The following is a 19,772-nucleotide window of genomic DNA, read 5'->3' as shown; positions in this document are numbered from 1 at the left end:
CAGGAATGTAAATTGGTACAGCCACTTTGAAAAACAGTGTGGAGGTTCCTCAAAAAAGTAAAAATGGAACTACTATGCAATCCAACAATTCCAATTCTGGATATTTTCCTGAAGAAAACAAAAACACATATATGTATGCATATGGTTGATTCACTTTGTTGTACAGCAGAAACTAACACAACATTGTAAAGCAATTATCCGGTAGATAAGAGGTACAAACTTCCAGTTATTAAATAAGTCATGGATATGTAATGTAAAGTACAGGGAACATAGTCAATAAGATTTTAAAAGCTTTGTATGGTGGCAGGTGGTAACTAGACTTATTGTGGTGATCATTTTGTAATGTATAAAAATATCGAATCACTATGTTGTACACCTGAAACTAACATAATATTGTGAGTCATTTATAGATCAGTTAAAAAAAAGAATGACTACTTTAGTACGTCACTCCTCATTTCAAATATTCACAAGATGTTTGATTACTAGAATACCCTTGAACTAATTCAGTCTTTTATTTTGTTGCAGTACACTTCCCAGGAATTAAAACTTACATAGATCCAGATACATATGAAGACCCATCCCTAGCAGTCCATGAATTTGCAAAGGAGATCGATCCCTCAAGAATACGCATTGAGAGAGTCATTGGGGCAGGTAAACATAAAGTCTACACTTTTGAAGTTACGATTCCTTAATGGTTTTGTAACTGGTTTATCAACATACTATTTTAAATCTTAGCAGTTTTAGTCACTGAAAAATTTTTTAAAATGAGAAGTAAAATTATTTTGTATATATGATGTTATTGTTTTAAAAAGTATTGCAAGTGCCCAAATTCAGTTTCCAAACAATGAGAAAATCCATGAAAGTTATTTTTAACATCCTGTAGTCATCCTTTCAGTATTGAGACAAATTACAATGAAACTAGAGTGATTCAGGAATTTATTTTGGAAATGCAACTTCAGGAGTTTGTCATAGGTTATTACAGATTTACTTAAAACCCAACGTCTACAGACATACACTATAATTAGTATTCACAGTGATGACCTTGAGGTCCTGCGAGATCCAGCAGTGTTCTGAGACTCATTGAGTATAAAATTAGGTTCAATATAGTTTTATATCACTTTAATGCAAACTAATAATTTCCGTATGTAGAATATTCAAATACTCAGAACACTATATTATTCAATTATTCTGGATAAATACAAATTTATTATGAACCAGCCCCCCAAGAATTTCTTCTGTACATTACTTAGGGCACAGGCCAAGCCAATATAACAAAGAGACCCCAGAATATAAATGTGTTCCTCTTGCAATTCCTTGACCCAAGGTGAGTAATCCATGCTGGCAGAGGAGCTCTCATGCAAAAGGTCTTGAAAGGACCCAAGTTCCTTCTACTCTTTGCTCTGCCCTCCCCTAGCATGTTATCCTCTGAATGGTCAAAGCTGGTCACCAGCACATCTACCTTTTGGTCTATGAGAAGGAAAAGGAAAGAGTTTGGGCTCTTTGCCTTTGCCTTTAGGACAATTAGCTTTGTCTTTAAGGCAATAACCTGAAATCGCAAACATGTCTATTCACATCTCAATGGTCCAAATGCAATCACGTAGATACACTTAAATGCAAGAGAGTTTGGAAATATAATTTCTGACTGGGCAGCCATGCATGCAGCTAAAAAGGGGAGGGGAATGTGCTACTAAATAGAGAAGGAAGGCTGAATCCTGAAGGGGGGTGTTGTCCTCCTCTAGATGCTGATATCTGTGTAATCCTTTAGAGAGAGCAGAACATACCATTCCAGCTGGGTATCATGTCTTTGCAAACACCAGAAGGCTTTCTTCCTTTCAAAACTCTTCTTCACCAGGAAGACTGGCTACATAATTTACAGGGACCAGTGCAAAATGAAAATGTAGAGTTCCTTGTTAAAAAGACTATTAAGAATTTCAAGACAGTGACAACAGAGCATTAAACAGCAGAGCACTTCTAAACTCAAGGTGCTGGGTGACTACACCCAAGAAGCTGACTATTTCACAGAGAGCTAGCACTGCACTGAGAATTCCAGGAAATTTGGAGACAGCCCTTCCTTATGTCATTTCACTCCTTATGCACCATGGATCATCTCATCTCCTCCATGGCCTATTTTCCCTCTGAAAGCTGACACAAGGGTCCTATACACTTAAATCTTGATGCTCACAGCCAAAGAGGTTGTCTTATCAGAAAGATTAAGAACCTGGAATGGAACCAGATTCTCTCTTCTCTTCTGATGAACATAAAGCACGTCAATAGGCATTAAAGGCATAATTGAAAAGAGTGATTGCGTTATATCCATTTAGTTTAGGGGTTCTTAAGACAGCAGAGGAATAGAAAAGAGAGGAGATTGAGTAATTTCATTGCACCCTATATTTGGCTTTCTTCCTCTGGCCCCTGAGAAAACAATGGTATGACCTTTCATACTGCATTGTTCCATACTCATGTAGGTACAGGAGAAGTATTTCTTGTTGTAGAGTTTTGTGTATATTTTAAACACCAATGTCTGAAATCTGTTGAGAGAGAAAAATCAAGTGTCTGAGGTGTGCAAAGTGTCAACTGAAAAAAAAACAAAACTACACAATTTAAAAATTGCGAGTTGAGTTCATTCATTGTCTTACTGAGGACTATTCCCTGGGAGACAGCCTCTCAGATAGCTCTGAGAAACTGTTCCAAAGAGGTAAAGGGGGATTTGGCAAGTGGGATACGTACAACCAAGCGCACATCTCACAACTCGGTAGAAGGTTGCAGCTAGTCATAGTCATGAGGAGGAAAAGATATCTTAGTTAATGGTTTTAGTGCTTTTCTAAGTATGGGAAGATACAAGAATCCAGGTTCATAAAAATTTTCTCCAGAAAATATCTAACTAGCTGAAGACTTGTTCTGCCACTTTTCCCAGAACACAGAGTGCCTTCATTCCTGATTTCTGCCCTGAACTCCTTTCAGGGTGTATTAAAGGTCAGTGGCTGCAGTGGCTAATAACTCAGTCCTTATAGAGCTGGATGGCTAGTGCTAGTGACATTCTTTAGTTAGCAAGACAAATAAATTCAGTTTATCTTTAGTGTTTGGGTTTTTTTAACCAAAATATAATTTTATCCTGAAAAAAGGTATGACAGATATTGCCAAAGCAATCCATAACTATTAAAGAGACTATTTTAATATCACAGCCTCCCTACTCTGTCTAAACTCTAGTATGTCAAAATGGGATTCATTTTTTTTAGCTAAGACAGAAGATGTATAGGTGTATAGGATTAACATCAGTGTCCCTTTTATAATTATTCATCTTTGACTATTTCAAACAATATGCTAAGTGATCATTTACTATCTTCAGAAAAATCATAAAAATAAAAATGCTTTATGAGAAAAAGCTATTGTAATATAACTTCCCTCTTTGTGCCCCTGGCCTGTACTACTCTATTGTTACTTAACTCCATTAGGTCATGTTCCTAAAGTTCAGCAGCAGTGTGAAAAAAACATTGTTCAGTCAAACGAAGGAATTAATAGAGTTTTCTAACATCCATGACATTGTAAGGGAGGAAAAACTTTCCGCTACCCTTCTAGGGTCTTTTGGCTGGTCTGTTAATTAAATTGGCGTAAGACATTAACAGGAGGAAAAAATCTAATTATGTGCTACAGGAGCCCCAAAAAGACAATGAGAGGCTCTCACTGACAGGCAGGCAACTGAAGCTTATATGCCATTTTGAGCTGAGAAGAAGGGGGTGGGGTTTGGGGTTTCAGAAGGAAGGAAGACAATTCATAGGAGGATAGGAAGAGCAAATGTTTGGTAAACAAATGTTTGCCAAACCTTACAGAGACAATGGGGCACAGAAGAATTTGATCTCAAGGCCCTGCCCCCTGCCCCCTGCAAGCTTAGGCACCTAGCTCTTAGTCTTTGTAATTATCTTTGATGTTAGCTCTCTTCCTGGACCAGACCCTCTATCTAAGTGGTTTTAGGCAGTTAAGAGGGTGGTATAAAGCTCTCCTTGCATCTGTTGGGCCTCGATTATCTACATTTCAAAATACTCCTCGTGCCAAAGTTGCACCTTCTGGGGCAGCCCGCCCTGAACCTCATCAACATAATTGCACAACTGTTTGCTTGCCCAGCTTTTTACTGTCAATACTTTCCTCTGGTTGCATCATATTCTTTACTTTTTCCCCACCCATTTGATTGTTTCTTCTCAAATTCTGTTTCTTTATCATCTGTGTGCATTAGATATTCCTGTTCCCCTTGGAAGTGTAAATTAAAGGACTTAAGGGGAAATGTGGATGCTGTACAGAGGGGGAGTGTTGTGGGGAAGATGGGAAAGAGAGGCAAGATATCAAGTCTTGATAATTGTCAGATGAAAGATATCAGGTCCCATTAAGGCACTGAGAGTAGCAATAGAGAAGGATGCCTAGATTCACAATTCATTGCTGAGGAAAAATCTGCAAGGCCTCCATGTTTTTTGGCAAAGAAATAGTTAAGAATGCTTTCCAGGTTTCCAGTTGGGAGAAATATAATATAATCATTATTTCTTAAATGTGTTATTAAAAAATGAACCCCAAAATAGTCACATTAAAAGAAATAAGAGAGCATGGAAAATGATATCACACCTAACCTATGACATTTCTTAACATGTCCACTGAAAAATGTTTATTAGATGACTAATATCTACTTATAAAAAGGCACCGAGCTAATTAGATTTTTCATATTAAGTCACTATGCTTATCAAAGACCTATGTATTCAACCTGTCTTCCACAACCTTTGTCCTGGGATTTTCAACTTTATAACCATCCAAATATTATGTGACAAATCCTTGGAAAATTTAATTTATCCAATATCTAGACTGTATGTATATTCTTAAATTATGTATGTTATCTTTCAGTGTAAATTTTACTATTATTTAAAATGTGTTTTCTAGGACATTTTTCTTTTGTATATCACTATTATGTTTAATAGTGGCAGTTTATCTTTCTTAGTTCATCAATACAGGCCTGAATTTCCATGAAAATGCACATTTCCCTTTAAATGAAGTGAGTAGCTCTGTTGCATAGGAGATGATAAAGATCATCTATCTCCTTTGACTTTTTGCATGATAAACTGAAATACTGTGGCCAGAGGAAAACAGAAACAGTAAAACAGAAATTCCCAGGCTAAGAGAGCCAAGTCAGATTAGGGTAGAATCATTATTTTACATACACTTTGAGAGATAATGAGAAAACTAGTAAACTAAATTTTAATCATGGGCTGAAAAAGGTCATTGGAAGGCTATTTCTTTTTCAGGGTAGTACTGAACCTAAACCATTCTATGAAAAACTTGCAGAGTATCTAAAATTTTGAAACATTATTCCACTGAAAAAAATCATTCTTATGTCTCTTAAGCCCATAGGGCACCCTTCTTATATTTGACCTTCCCTTTTTCCCTAGTCTCAACGGAAATGCATAATATCTCCCCATCATTCATATTTCTGTCCCTTTATCTATACAAAACTCATTACCACCTCCACTATCAGCCTTGTCTTCTCCTGGCTTACTGTCACCATTATTTTTTCTCTTCCTTGAAAAGTCAGGAACTTTTAGCTGTTGGTTTCTCAGCAATCATCTGCAGGTGAAAGAAAGTCAAAAGGACAACAAAAAGGATATGAAAAGTGAATGTCAAATCAGTGATTTATTCAGCCTAATATTTGATTCCCTTATTGACTTTCCCGTTTGAGGTCATAGTTGCACATGATAATGTGCAAAGCAAAATGCTTGCTTTATGTACCTTTCTTAATTCCTCTGCCATCCCTCAGCCAACCTCTTCTCTGTAGTTTAGAATCTATTAATTTTAGTTATCTTAAACTTTCTCATCCCCTTTATTATTTTTGTTCCTCTTCTACAGCTATAGTATAATTTTTTGCAACATGACAATGAGAAACGTAGGCAGTATTCCAGATGCGGTTGCATAATTTACTTTTACAAAGAGTAACTTGAATTTATGGCTCATTTCCTCTATCTTTAGATGAGATGATCTTATCAGATACAAATTTTGTCCTTGTCTTTCAACTTAAAGGATTTATGGTAGAGGTCAGATTCATTTTCTTTTCTAGGAAACTCCTTTGTCCAACCAATAGACTGAAAGTAGGATCAACAACAGATTCTGGCAAGATCTTTGTGCTTTTTACTCAAGAATTCCATAACTTTCTAAATCAAATGATGTAATGAAAGATGGGCTTTACCCTGTCGACAAAAAATTAAGTCAGTCAATCTAACAAAGAAATGGAAAATTTTATTTGAGCCAAATTTGAGGATTTTAACCAGGAAGAGCGTCTCAGAAAGCTCTGAGACTGTTCCACCTGATAGAAGTCAAAGCACAGTTATATAAGTTTTCTGAGACAGATGGCTGTAGATCAAATTACTTATTATTGAGAAGTTTACATAATCCAGATCTAAGCATCATCATGGTGGGTCATGTGACCCCTTACAAGATCAAGAAGTAATGTTATCTTTTAAGGAGCTGACTTGTTGATGCTAGATGAATGTTGCTGTTTATGGTTGAGCAGGTATTTCTGCCCATGAGGGAGGTCTGGACGATGATGCAGATACACAATGCACAGTGGTGGGAGAACGGAGGCCAGAGGGCAGAGAAGAATTTTTGTCTAAATTTTTCTTGTTTTGCCATAAAATATGAATTTTATTTCACAGTCCGTTCTCCCTGGACATTATGATATGAATTAAAAACGCAGAGACTGAAGGCACACCGATGCAGACTTGAAGCACAGCTTTGCTACTAATTCACTCAGTGACCTGCAATTTACTGGTCTTTCGGAAATTTGCTTTATCTATAAAATAGATTCATAATAATAATAGTTATTTTGCAGGATTCATGTAAGAGTTAGAGATGACACATATTGAGGACCTGTGATGCTATAGACACTCAGTAAAAAGGTGGAAATGACTATTAGATTAAAAAGAGATACAGCTTTTATATTCAGTTAATATGGATAGAAGAATGACACTCTGTGCCCAACTCTCAACATATTTATGGTGTAAGATATTAAAATATTACATATTGATGAAAAATTCAAAAGCTAATGGCTTAGGTAACTGGAATGATACCTATGATTTTCAGAGTTCGTTGAAAATTAGTAATTAAAAATGAAGTTTCATTTTTGTCAGTACAGGAAGAACTATGCCCATCTCAACAAATGCTTTCTTTTTTCTTTTTGTTTTTAATTAAAGAAACTTAATTTTTCCTACATCTTGTGAGATTATAATGATCATATATGTGTTTATTTTTTATTTAAACAAGCCATACAATGAAATGAGTTTAACAAAAGAAATTTATTTCAATATCTTAATGTAAAATCATTGTAAATAAGTCATCAATTTATTCCTAGCACAGCTAAGAACTTAGGTTAATTTATCAATTTTAATAGACTTTAATTTTATTTTACTTACATTTCAACACTACCTCTTATTTTGGGGGGCCATTTAGTGTACATTTGCTATCTCACATATACATTTCTCAATCTTACAAGTTGCCTCATCATAGTAGTTGTTTGAGAAATACTTGTTAAATAAATAAACAAATGAATAAATAAATGAATAACTGAAAGGATATAGAATTATTTCCAAATAATTATTGTAAAAGACTATGTCTATCTGGTTATCAACAAAAATCCTAATATGGAATTTAAAGTACAACACAATATAATATAAAATCGAATGCATATTATATACAAAGTATATAAAAATGAGACAAAAGAACAAATTTATAGAGGACAATTGTGAATTATAATAGTTGAAATACTTTATATTAATAATTTACTTGATGAATTAGACCAAAATTATAGAACTTATTATATGTCTTTGCATTCACATAGTGAAATACAAAATCTTACAGAAAAGATTACACTGAGATTTTATTTTGTACTGCATTTGTATAACAGATGAGGTAATTTTGAAAAATTTTTATAACTTACAAGTGACTGATTAATTTTCAAACTTTTTTCCCCTTTGGCTTTTTCTTCTAATTTGTATATTGTTAAAATATTTGATGAAATGAAGGAAACTTGGCACCTATTTTCAAAAAATACTCCAAGGAGATAGGGGAAGACTGGATACATCTTATATACAAAGAAAAAATTAAAACAATGATACGTTCTCTTAAGGCTAAGAGCCAAAATAGAAAAAAGAAGACCCACACATCAACAGCAACAGTTTTTATCCCTTATCATAGTATATTAGTTATCTCTTGCTACATGACAAATTGCCCTAAAACTTAAAGCAAGAACATTTACTATCTATCTCAGTTTCTATAGGTCAGGAATTCAGTCATGGCTTAGCTTCTGCAAGGTTGTTCATAAAGTTGCAATCAAGGTGTCAGCTAGGGCTGTGGTCTCATCTGAAGGCTCAAATAGTCAAGGATACACTTCCAACCTTATTTATATGGCTTCTATCAAGGTACAGTTTGAGAGTTGTTGCAATAAAAGCCTTAATTCCTCATTCAGTTGGCTGGAGAACACTCTCTGATTCCTGCCATGTGGACCTCTCCAACATGGTAGCTTAGTTCATTAAACCCAGAAAGAGAGTCTGCTAGCAAGATGGAAATCACAATCTATTGTAACCTAATCATGGAAGTGACATCACATCACTTTGCCTTATTGCATTGGCTATAAATATGATACTAGGTCTAGGCTACAGTGGGAATCGCACAAGGGCATGAATACCAGGATGCAGGGATCATTGCAGGCCATCTTTGAAGTCCACCTATCTCATATAGTAAACTTTCAAACTTGAAGTTCATTTGGAGTTTTAAGTTTAATACGAATGTATTAAAGATGGCAGACTCATTAAAAATACATTTGGGGGATAAATTCATATAAAAATTGGATACAGTTGTAAATTTCTCTCTTGTAAAGAAGTAAAAGGTTGTTTATGTTCTACAATTATTTAATAGTGCCACACACTCAATAATGCTGCCTGAGAGGCCATGTGTATTCTTACACTGGTGAACAGAAAGATGTGAATTATATGATTATATGATTTGCTTATGCCACACTGTAGTTCTTCTAGCATAAGGTAATTAGTTGATTGTTCCCATAGTGATACTTGTGTTCTCAGTCTAATTGTCTGTGTATTTAACTAAAGGCTTTTGTCTTTGTAGCCTGTCCAGGTTATTTATTGCTATGTTACAACCCATCCTCAAACTAAATGGCTTCAAATAATAATTGTTTCATTTATTCATGATTCTATGGGTGAACAGTCTGGGCTGGGCTCAGGTGGAGCTGGGGGTTTTGTCTTTTGGTCTCACATGAAGTCACTCCCATAATGGTGGCTCAACTGAACATGTTGTTGTCAGGTGGTTGGTCTAGGGGGTTCTAAGCAGGGATGATTCATCTCTGTTCCATATGGCTTCACCTCCACCCACAGGCTAGACATCTCAAGGTAGTGTTTCAAGCAGATGAGAAAAAGAGTTGTAAGACCTCTTTAGAACTTGGCTCTGAACTCCTACAACATAATTCTGACACTATATCTTGGTCAAAGTGAGTCACAAGGCCAGCCCAAATGTAACAAAGTGAAGAAACAGATTCTACCTCTTGATGAGAAGAGCAACAAAGTCACATTGTGAAGGGGCATGCATACAGAGTTGGGAGGAATTTGTAGTCATGTTTTACAATCCACCATATAGCTGATGGTTTAAAAAATATCATTATTTTTCAAGCCTAGTTTGAATAACATATTACGAGTTTATTTACTATTTTATCTCCCAAGACCATTTTTGCTTTGCACTCCTAATGAATGATATTCATGTTTTCCTTATTTAGCAACTATGAGTAGGTACTATGAGGTTTACTAAAATGAATAAAAAAGGAACTCAGGCTCAAGAGGGAAGCTAAGGAAAGTCTAGTATATAAAGTAGAAAGGAAACAGAAAGGACAAATAGAAAGAAGCAGCATCTTAAGTGAGCAAAAGATACATATAAATCACTACTGAAATTCAAAGAATCTGGAGATAACTGCAAACTAGTCAATCAGATTGCATAAGGGAGATGGAATTTGAAAGAGAAGGAATGCCAAAATGAAGAAAATGCAGTTTAGACGGGGGAGAGAGAAGTGATAGAATAAGAGGTGTGGAGATTGTGAAGAGCAATTTTGGGCAATTTCAAGAGATTTTAGAGTTGGGTGACACTTGCTCTTTATTATACCTAATTTCTCTTCAAAGTCTAGGATTTTCCTTTTTCTTGAAGCAAATACAACTCTAGTCCTGCTTCTTAGCTATTAGTAATGGTTAGTGCCTTTTCAGTTTTAGTTTTTAATGACTTAGAAAGTGTAAATGATTAAAGAAAAGAGGAATGTTTTCTGCTTTTATCGGGCAACTAATAAAAAGAAAATGCCTTTCTATTTCATAATTGTTGTGAGAAGCAGATGAGATAAAGTAGAGTCTAATTAACCATCCACCCTTTATCAGAACACTGCCAGTGAAAATGTTCACTGCCTCACCAGGAAGACTATTCCCTTCCTTAGGAGCAGTTCCAATAACTCGAGAATCTTTGTGAGTAACAGTATGCTTCCTTATAGCCCCGTATATACTCTTAAAACACTACACACTGGTACTGGTTCTGCAAAATTGAACTTATACAAAGTAAACCTAAGCCTTCTTCTGCACTACTCCATGACCCTTCAAATATTTGAAGACAACATGTGAACCTCATAAATCTTTCCTTTCTTGCCTAAATTGTCTAAACCTTTCAAACATTTCCATCTGACATGCTTTCTGGATACTTCATCATTCTGATAACCTTCCTCTGGAGAACTAGAGTTTTTCTCTAAATCTTTTCAGAATTGAGCTCAATATTCCAAATATTTTCTAATCAATGCAGAAACCAGGGTAGCACCATTCCTTCTAGGCCTCAATTAATGCAGCCTAAGTTTGCATTTGCTTTTTGAAGAGTTGCCACACACTGATGGCATAGGGACAGTTTACTACCAGCTTATCCCCAGTGATCTTTCTCAAATGAGTTGCTTTTAAGCCAGGCCTATTTCTATACTTGTTCAACTGACTTTAAGATGCTGGGTTATATTTTATTTATATGGCCACAATGTATATCTATATAAACCATGTATATTGTCTGTCTATCCAAACTTACATGTTTTCTCATAGTCCCACTTTATAAATATTCCTATTAAATTTCATCAGGTTTATACAGGTGAATTTTCCTAAACTATCCAGGTCGTTCTCCATCTCAGTTAGATTAGGCAGTACAATTATCGTCCTTTCCAGTGTCATCCCTGAGTTTTTCTGCCTTACAATTTAGCTGTGTGTCTTTATAATAAGTAAGCTCAGAGCTCCCTGTGCTGCAGTTATTTAGTACACTTTCTAATTTTTTTCTTTTTTAGGATAATTGTGTTTGCATTGTTGGAATTCTTTATTTTATAGATACCTATCCCTCACTCTTTATAGAATCTCTGAACATGAATTTGTACTCAATCAATTTTTTAAACTGCCACCCTGAAGTTTAACATCTACAATTATGGACAAGGCTTTTTTCCTAGGCTGTTAGGTATCTTAAAATTAAAATGATCAGTTTCTCCCAAGTTCACACTTCAAAGGGCTGTATTCAGAACTAAATCAAAGTAACAGTTCCTGATAACTTTTTGAAAGATGGAAACAGCAGCAAGGCAGGAATTTATGATCATTTTTAGCCCCTCATTTATTGCTTTCATGGTGGAATAAATAAACACAGGATAGGAAGGTGTGTTATGTAACGATTGTTTAGAACTTGAAGCATATGGGCTTCATATAGTAGTCTAATGAAGTTCTTTATTTAAATGGAAACCTCTGATACTCTGTTCCTGCCAGAATCTATCATGTTTTCCTCCTTTGCTTCATCCTATCAGGAAAGGTAGTCTCTCTTTGATATTAATAATAAGCAAGAGTTACTAAAGTTTATAAGCTTGAGACAGGTTTTACTTGTCATCTCTTTCACTCCTCACAATGCTAAAAATCACAAGAGTTACATATGCCCATTTTACAAACAAGGAAATTAAGACTTAGATTAAATTATTTGGTCAAAATGAACCAGCTTATACATAATGAAGCCATATTCAGCCACAGAGTACTCTGGTTTTAAGCCCATGCTCTTATTAACCACTACTTTATTACAGATAACTTTTTTTTTTTACCATCTTTATTGGGGTATACTTGCTTTACAATGGTGTGTTAGTTTCTGCTTTATAACAAAGTGAATCAGCTATACATATACATATATCCACATATCTCCTCCCTCTTGCATCTCCCTCCCACCCTCCTTATCCCACCTCTCTAGGTGGTCACAAAGCACCCAGATGATCTCCTGTGCTATGCAGCTTCTTCCCACTAGCTATCAGTTTTACATTTGGTAGTGTATATATGTCCATGCCATGCTCTCACTTGGTCCCAGCTTACCCTTCCCCCTCCCCCTGTCCTTAAGTCCATTCTCTACATCTGTGTCTTTATTCCTGTCCTGCCCCTAGGTTCTTCAGAACCATTTTTTTTTCTTTTTCTTAGACTCCATATAATGTGTTAGTATACGGCATTTGTTTTTCTTTTTCTGACTTACTTCACTCTGTAAGACAGACTCTAGATCCATCCACTTCACTACAAATAACTCAATTTTGTTTCTTTTTATGGCTGAGTAATATTCCATTGAATATATGCACCACATCTTTATCCATTCACCTGTCAATGGACATGTAGGTTGCTTCCATGTCCTGGCTATTGTAAATAGAACTGAAATGAACATTGTGGTTCATGACTCTTTTCGAATTACGGTTTTCTTAGAGTATATGCCCACTAGCAGGATTGCTGTGTCATATGGTAGTTCTATTTTTAGTTTTTTAAGGAACCTCCATACTGTTCTCCATACTGGCTGTTTCAATTTACATTCCCACCAACAGTGCAAGAGGGTTCCGTTTTCTCCACACCCTCTCCAGCATTTATTGTTTGTAGAATTTTTGAAGATGGCCATTCTGACTGGTGTGAGGTGATACCTCATTGTAGTTTTGATTTGCATTACTCTAATGATTAGTGATGCTGAGCATCCTTTCATGTGTTTGTTGGCAATCTGTATATCTTCTTTGGAGAAATGTCTATTTAGGTCTTCTTCCCATTTTTGGATGGGGTTGTTTGTTTTTTGATATTGAGCTGCATGAGCTGCTTGTAAATTTTGGAGTTTAATCCTTTAATCCTTTGTCAGTTGCTTCATTTACAAATGTTTTCTCCCATTATGAGGGTTGTCTTTTTGTCTTTTTTATGGTTACCTTTGCTGTGCCAAGCTTTTAAAATTCATTAGGTCCTATTTGTTTATTTTTGTTTTTATTTCCATTTCTCTAGGAGGTGGGTCAAAAAGGATCTTGCTGTGATTTATGTCATGGAGTGTTCTGCGAATATTTTCCTCTAAGAGTTTGATAGTGTCTGGCCTTACATTTAGGTCTATAATCCATTTTGAGTTTATTTTTGTGTATTGTGTTAGGGAGTTTTCTAATTTCATTTCTTTACATGTAGCTGGCCAGTTTCCCCAGCACCTCTTATTGAAGGGGCTGTCTTTTCTCCATTGTATATTCTTGCCTCCTTTATCAAAAATAAGGTGACCGGGCTTCCCTGGTGGCGCAGTGGTTGAGAGTCTGCCTGCCGATGCAGGGGACACGGGTTCGTGCCCCAGTCTGGGAAGATCCCACATGCCGCAGAGCGGCTGGGCCCGTGAGCCATGACCGCTGAGCCTGCACGTCCGGAGCCTGTGCTCCGCAACAGGAGAGGCCACAACAGTGAGAGACCCGCATACCACAAAAAAAAAAAAAAGGTGACCATAGGGGCATGGATTTATCTCTGGGCTTTCTATCCTGTTCCATTGATCTATATTTCTGTTTTTGTGCCAGAACCATACTGTCTTGATTACTGTAGCTTTGTAGTATAGTCTAAGGTCCAGGAGACTGATAGCTCCAGCTCCGTTTTCTTTCTCAAGATTGCTTTGGCTATTCAGGGTCTTTTGTGTTTCCATACAAATTGTGAAATTTTTCTTCTAGTTCTGTGAAAAATGCCAATGGTAGTTTAATAGGGATTGCATTGAATCTGTATATTGCTTTGGGTAGTAGAGTCATTTTCACAATATTGATTCTTCCAATCCAAGAACATGGTATATCTCTCCATCTGTTTGTATCATCTTTAATTTCTTTCATCAGCATCTTATAGTTTTCTGCATACAGGACTTTTGTCTCCTTAGGTAGGTTTATTCCTAGATATTTTATTATTTTGTTGCTATGGTAAATGGGAGTGTTTTCTTGATTTCACTTTCAGATTTTTCATCATTAGTGTATAGGAATGCCAGAGATTTCTGTGCATTAATCTTGTATCCTGGTACTTTACCAAATTCATTGATTAGCTCTAGTAGTTTTCTGGTAGTATCTTTAGGATTCTCTATGTATAGTATCATGTCATCTGCAAACAGTGACAGCTTTACTTCTTCTTTTCCGATTTGGATTCCTTTTATTTCCTTTTCTTCTCTGATTGCTGTGGCTAAAACTTCCAAAATTATGTTGAATAAGAGTGGTGAGAGTGGGCAACCTTGTCTTGTTCCTGATCTTAGTGGAAATGGTTTCAGTTTTTCCCCATTGAGAATGATGTTGGCTGTGGGTTTGTCATATATGGCCTTTATTATGTTGAGGTAAGTTCCCTCTATGCCTACTTTCTGGAGGGTTTTTAATCATAAATTGGTGCTGAATTTTGTCAAAAGCTTTTTCTGCATCTATTGGCATGATCATATGGTTTTTATCCTTCATTTTGTTAACATGGTGTATCACATTGATTGATTTGTGTATATTAAAGAATCCTTGCATTCCTGGGATAAACCCCACTTGATCATGGTGTATAATCCTTTTAATGTGCTGTTAGTTTCTGTTTGCTAGTATTTTGTTGAGGATTTTTGCATCCATGTCATCAGTGATATTGGCCTGTAGTTTTCTTTCTTTGTGACATTTTTGTCTGGTTTTTGAATCAGGGTGATGGTGGCCTCATAGAATGAGTTTGGGAGTGTTCCTCCCTCTGCTTGTTTTGGAAGAGTTTGAGAAGGATAGGTGTTAGCTCTTCTATAAATATTTGATAGAATTCGCCTGTGAATCCATCTGTTCCTGGGCTTTTGTTTGTTGGAAGATTTTTAATCACAGTCTCAATTTCGTTGCTTGTGATTGTTCTGTTTATGTTTTCTATTTCTTCCTGGTTCAGTCTCAAAAGGTTGTGCTTTTCTAAGAATTTGTCATTTCTTCCATGTTGTACATTTTATTGGCATAGAGTTGCTTGTAGTAATCTCTCATGATACCTTGTATTTCTCCAGTGTCCGTTGTTACTTCTCCTTTTTCATTTCTAATGCTATTGATTGGAGTCTTCTCCCTTTTATTCTTGATGAGTCTGGCTAATGGTTTATCAATTTTGTTTATCTTCTCAAAGAGCCAGCTTTTAGTTTTATTGATCTTTGCTATCATTTCCTTCATTTCTTTTTCATTTATTTCTGATTTGTTCTTTATGATTTCTTTCCTTTTACTAACTTAAGGTTTTGTTTCTTCTTTCTCTAATTGCTTTAGGTGTAAGGTTAGGTTGTTGAGATGTTTCTTGTTTCTTAAGGTAGGATTGTATTGCTATAAACTACCCCCTTAGAACTGCTTTTCCTACATCCCATAGGTTTTGGGTTATTGTGTTTCCATTGTCATTTGTTTCTAGATATTTTTTAATTTCCTGATAAAAAAATGAGGATATTTCTTCAGTGATTTCTTGGTTATTAAGTAGTGTATTGTTTAGCCTCCTTGTGTTTGTATTTTTTGCAGATTTTTTCCTGTAATTGATATCTAGTCTTATAGCATTGTGGTTAGAAAAGATACTTGATATGATTTCAATTTCCTTAAATTTGCCAAGGCTTGATTTGTGACCCAAGATATGATCTATCCTGGAGAATGTTCCATGAGCACTTGAGGAGAAAGTGTATTCTGCTGTTTTTGGATGGAATGTCGTATAAATGTCAATTAAGTCCATCTTGTTTAATGTATCATTTAAAGCTTGTATTTCTTTATTTATTTTCATTTTGGATGATCTGTTCATTGGTGAAAGTGGGGTGTTAAAGTCCCCTACTATGATTGTGTTACTGTTGATTTCCCCTTTTATGGCTATTAGTATTTGCCTTAGGTATTGAGGTTCTCCTATGCTGGGTGCATAGATATTTACAATTGTTATATCTTCTTCTTGGATTGATCCCTTGATCATTATGTAGTGTCCTTCTTTGTCTCTTGTAATAGTCTTTGTTTTAAAGTTTGTGTTGTCTGATATGGGAATTGCTACTCCAGCTTTCTTTTGATTTCCATTTGCATGGAATATCTTTTTCCATCCCATCACTTTCAGTCTGTATGTGTCCCTAAGTCTGAAGTGGATCTCTTGTAGGCAGCATATATATGGGTCTTGTTTTTGTATCCATTTAGCCAGTCTGTGTCTTTTGGTTGGAACATTTAATCCATTTACATTTAAGGTAGTTATCTATGTGTATGTTCTTATTACCATTTTCTGAGTTGTTTTGGATTTGTTATTGTAGGTCTTTTCCTTCTCTTTTGTTTCCTGCCTAGAGAAATTCCTTTAGCATTTGTTGTAAAGCTTGTTTTGTGGTGCTGAAAATCTTAGCTTTTGCTTGTCTGTAAGGCTTTTAATTTCTCCATCGAATATGAATGAGATCCCTGCTTGGTAGACTAATCTTGTTTGTAGGTTTTTCCCTTTCATCACTTTAAACATGCCCTGCCACTCCCTTCTCGGTTGTAGAGCTTCTGCTGATAGATCAGCTGTTAACGTTATGGGGATTCCCTTGTGTATTATTCAGTGTTTTTCCCTTGCTGCTTTTAATATTTTTTCTTTGTATTTAATTTTTGATATTTTGATTAGTATGTGTCTTGGTGTTTCGCCTTGGATTTATCCTGTATGGGACTCTCTGCGCTTCCTGGACTTGATTGACTATTTCCTTTACCATATTAGGGAAATTTTCAACTCTAATCTCTTCAAATATTTTCTCAGTCCTTTTCTTTTTCTCCTCTTCTTCTGGACCCCTATAATTCAAGTGTTGGTGCATTTAATGTTGTGCCAGAGGTCTCTAAGACTGTCCTCAATTCTTTTCATTCTTTTCTCTTTATTCTGCTCTGCAGTAGTTATTTCGACTATTTTATCTTCTAGGTCACTTATCTGTGCTTCTGCCTCAGTTATTCTGCTATTTTTTCCTTCTAGAGAATTTTAAATTTCATGTATTGTGTTGTTCATCATTGTTGGTTTGCTGTTTACTTCTTCTAGATCCTTGTTAAACGTTTCTTGTATTTTCTCTATTCTATTTCCAAGATTTTGGATCATCTTTACTATCATTACTCTGAATTCTTTTTCAGGTAGACTGCCTATTTCCTCTTCATTTCTTTGGTCTGGTGGGTTTTTACCTTGCTCCTTCATCTGCTGTGTGTTTCTGTGTCATCTCATTTTGCTTAACTTACTGTCTTTTGCGTCTCCTTTTTGCAGACTGCAGTTTCGTGGTTCCCATTGTTTTTGGTGTCTGTCTCCGGTGGCTAAGGTTGGTTCAGTGGGTTGTGTAGGCTTCCAGGTGGAGGGGACTAGTGCCTGTGTTCTGGTGGATGAGGCTGGATCTTGTCTTTCTGGTGGGCAAGACCACATCTGGTGGTATGTTTTGTGGTGTCTGTGATCTTATTATGATTTTAGGTAACCTCTCTGCCAGTGGATGAGGTTGTGTTCCTGTCTTGCTAGTTTTTTTCCATAGCGTGTCCAACATTGTATCTTGCTGGTCATTGAGTGGAGCTGGGTTTTAGCATTGAGGTGGAGATCTCTGGGAGAGCTTTCACCATTTGTTATTATGTGCATCTGGGAGATCTCTGGTGGACCACTATCCTGAACTCAGCTCTCCCACATCAGAGGCATAGCCCTGACTCCTGGCTGGAGCACCAAGACCTTGTCAGCCACATGACATCAGTCTTTCAAAGTTCCACTCCAGTGCTCCATTGTCCACAACCTCTCAAAAAGGATTCTTTCCTTGATGGTTAAATTCTCTGGCCTTCTCTTTATTCTCTCCTATATCTTGAGCTCCAGGTGTGGTCCTTAGGCAAGTCCCTTCATCTCTCCATGGCTGTTTTATCTTTCGGCGGACTGACTGGGACTCTGTGGCATGCTGCCCGCTGGCCGTGCCCTCAACCCCTGCCGCCACCACGGAGAGCAGACAGTGCCACAGATAACTTTTTATGTTTGTGAACCTACACTTCCTCCATAAGGGCATCTTCTTCCAGCCCTTGTGCAATTGCTATTTCTTAAACTATTCTTTATTTGTCACAATCTTTATTTGTCTTAGGTGAATTTGGCTGTTTCTTCCTTCTATTCCAGCCATCTGTCGATCTTTTATCAGCAGTCATTTCCCAGCTCCATGATGTGAGAACTGCATCCTAGTTGCTGAAAGATTGCTGTGATCTGTAGGGGTAGATTGGGTTGTCACTACTACCACTAACTAACTCTATGTACATTGATCCACCAAAAAACCAAGTGCCTTAGCAGGACCAGCATTGATGTGGATATTGACTATTGTCATGAGGTCATTCTTTAAGGTGAGATTACACATTTCCCTCATTTGAAGCATGATTCTCATTTCTTATACGCTACATCAACCTTTCAGCAAACCCTGTCAGCTCTGTCTTCAAAATATATCACAGATTTTAGCCATTTTTTTTTTAACACTTCACAGCTCTATCCCTGGCCCAACCCACCAACATCTCTCCTGGCCTCCTTTCTCCCACCTTTGCCCTTCTGTAGTATGTTCTCCACCCATAGCACTGGAAGATCCCTTGGGATGTAAAGCAGATTGTTTCAGTCTGCTCAAAACCCTCTAATCACTTCTTGACTCATGGTAAAAGCTGGTTCACCTACCCAGCTCCCTCTTTAACTTCATCTCCTATAACCTCTCCCTTGCTCACTGCACTTTGGAACCAATTTCTTCCTTCCTCTTCTTCAGACATGTCTCATGGACTCCCATCTCAAGACCTTTGTACTTGATGCCCCATTGAGTTACACCATTGCTCCTCCCTCACATCCTTCAACCCCGGGGCAATGTTACTTTATTAGAAAAACCACTAAGGACATTTATTTTTTGTGTGTTTTTTTAATTGAAGTATAGTTGACTTACAATGTGTTAATTTCTGCTGTACAGCAAAGTGACTCAGTTATACGTATATATACATACTTTTTCATATTCTTTTCCATTATGATTTATCACTGGATATTGAATATAGTTCCCATGTGCTATACAGTAGGACCTTGTTGTTCACCCATTCTATATATACCAGTTTGCATCTGCTAATCCCAAACTCCCAATCCATCCCTCTCCCAACACCCTCCCCCTTGGCAACCACCAGTCTATTCTCTATGTCTCTGATTCCATTTCTGTTTCATAGATAGGTTCATTTGTGTCATATTTTAGATTCCACATATAAGTGATATCATATGGTGTTTGTCTTTTCTGTCTGACTTATTTTACTTAGTATGATAATCTCTAGATCCATCAATGTTGCTTCAAATAGCATTATTTTTTTCCTTTCTATGGCTGAGTAATATTCCATTGTATATATGTACCACATATTCTTTATCCATTCATCTGTCGATGGACATTTAGGTTGTTTCCACATCTTGGCTGTTATGAATAGTGCTGCTATGAACATAGGGATGCATGTATCTTTCTGAATTATAGTTTTG

General features: G+C 36.4%; 1 protein-coding gene across 1 annotated transcript in view; it reads left to right on the top strand.

Annotated features, from left to right (window-relative positions):
* Positions 1-19,772, top strand: part of EPHA6 (EPH receptor A6) — an 862,400-nt gene that overhangs the window by 599,226 nt on the left and 243,402 nt on the right. Inside the window, exon 10 of the mRNA XM_065876020.1 lies at positions 526-651. Coding sequence (XP_065732092.1) covers positions 526-651 — 126 coding nt within the window. The remainder of the gene's footprint in view (positions 1-525; positions 652-19,772) is intronic.

The sequence above is a fragment of the Phocoena phocoena genome, chromosome 4, assembly GCF_963924675.1.
Source record: "Phocoena phocoena chromosome 4, mPhoPho1.1, whole genome shotgun sequence".
Classification (NCBI taxonomy): Eukaryota; Metazoa; Chordata; class Mammalia; order Artiodactyla; family Phocoenidae; genus Phocoena; species Phocoena phocoena.
The sequence above is the reverse complement of the archived record's forward strand: the minus strand, read 5'-3'. Positions and strand labels throughout refer to the sequence as shown.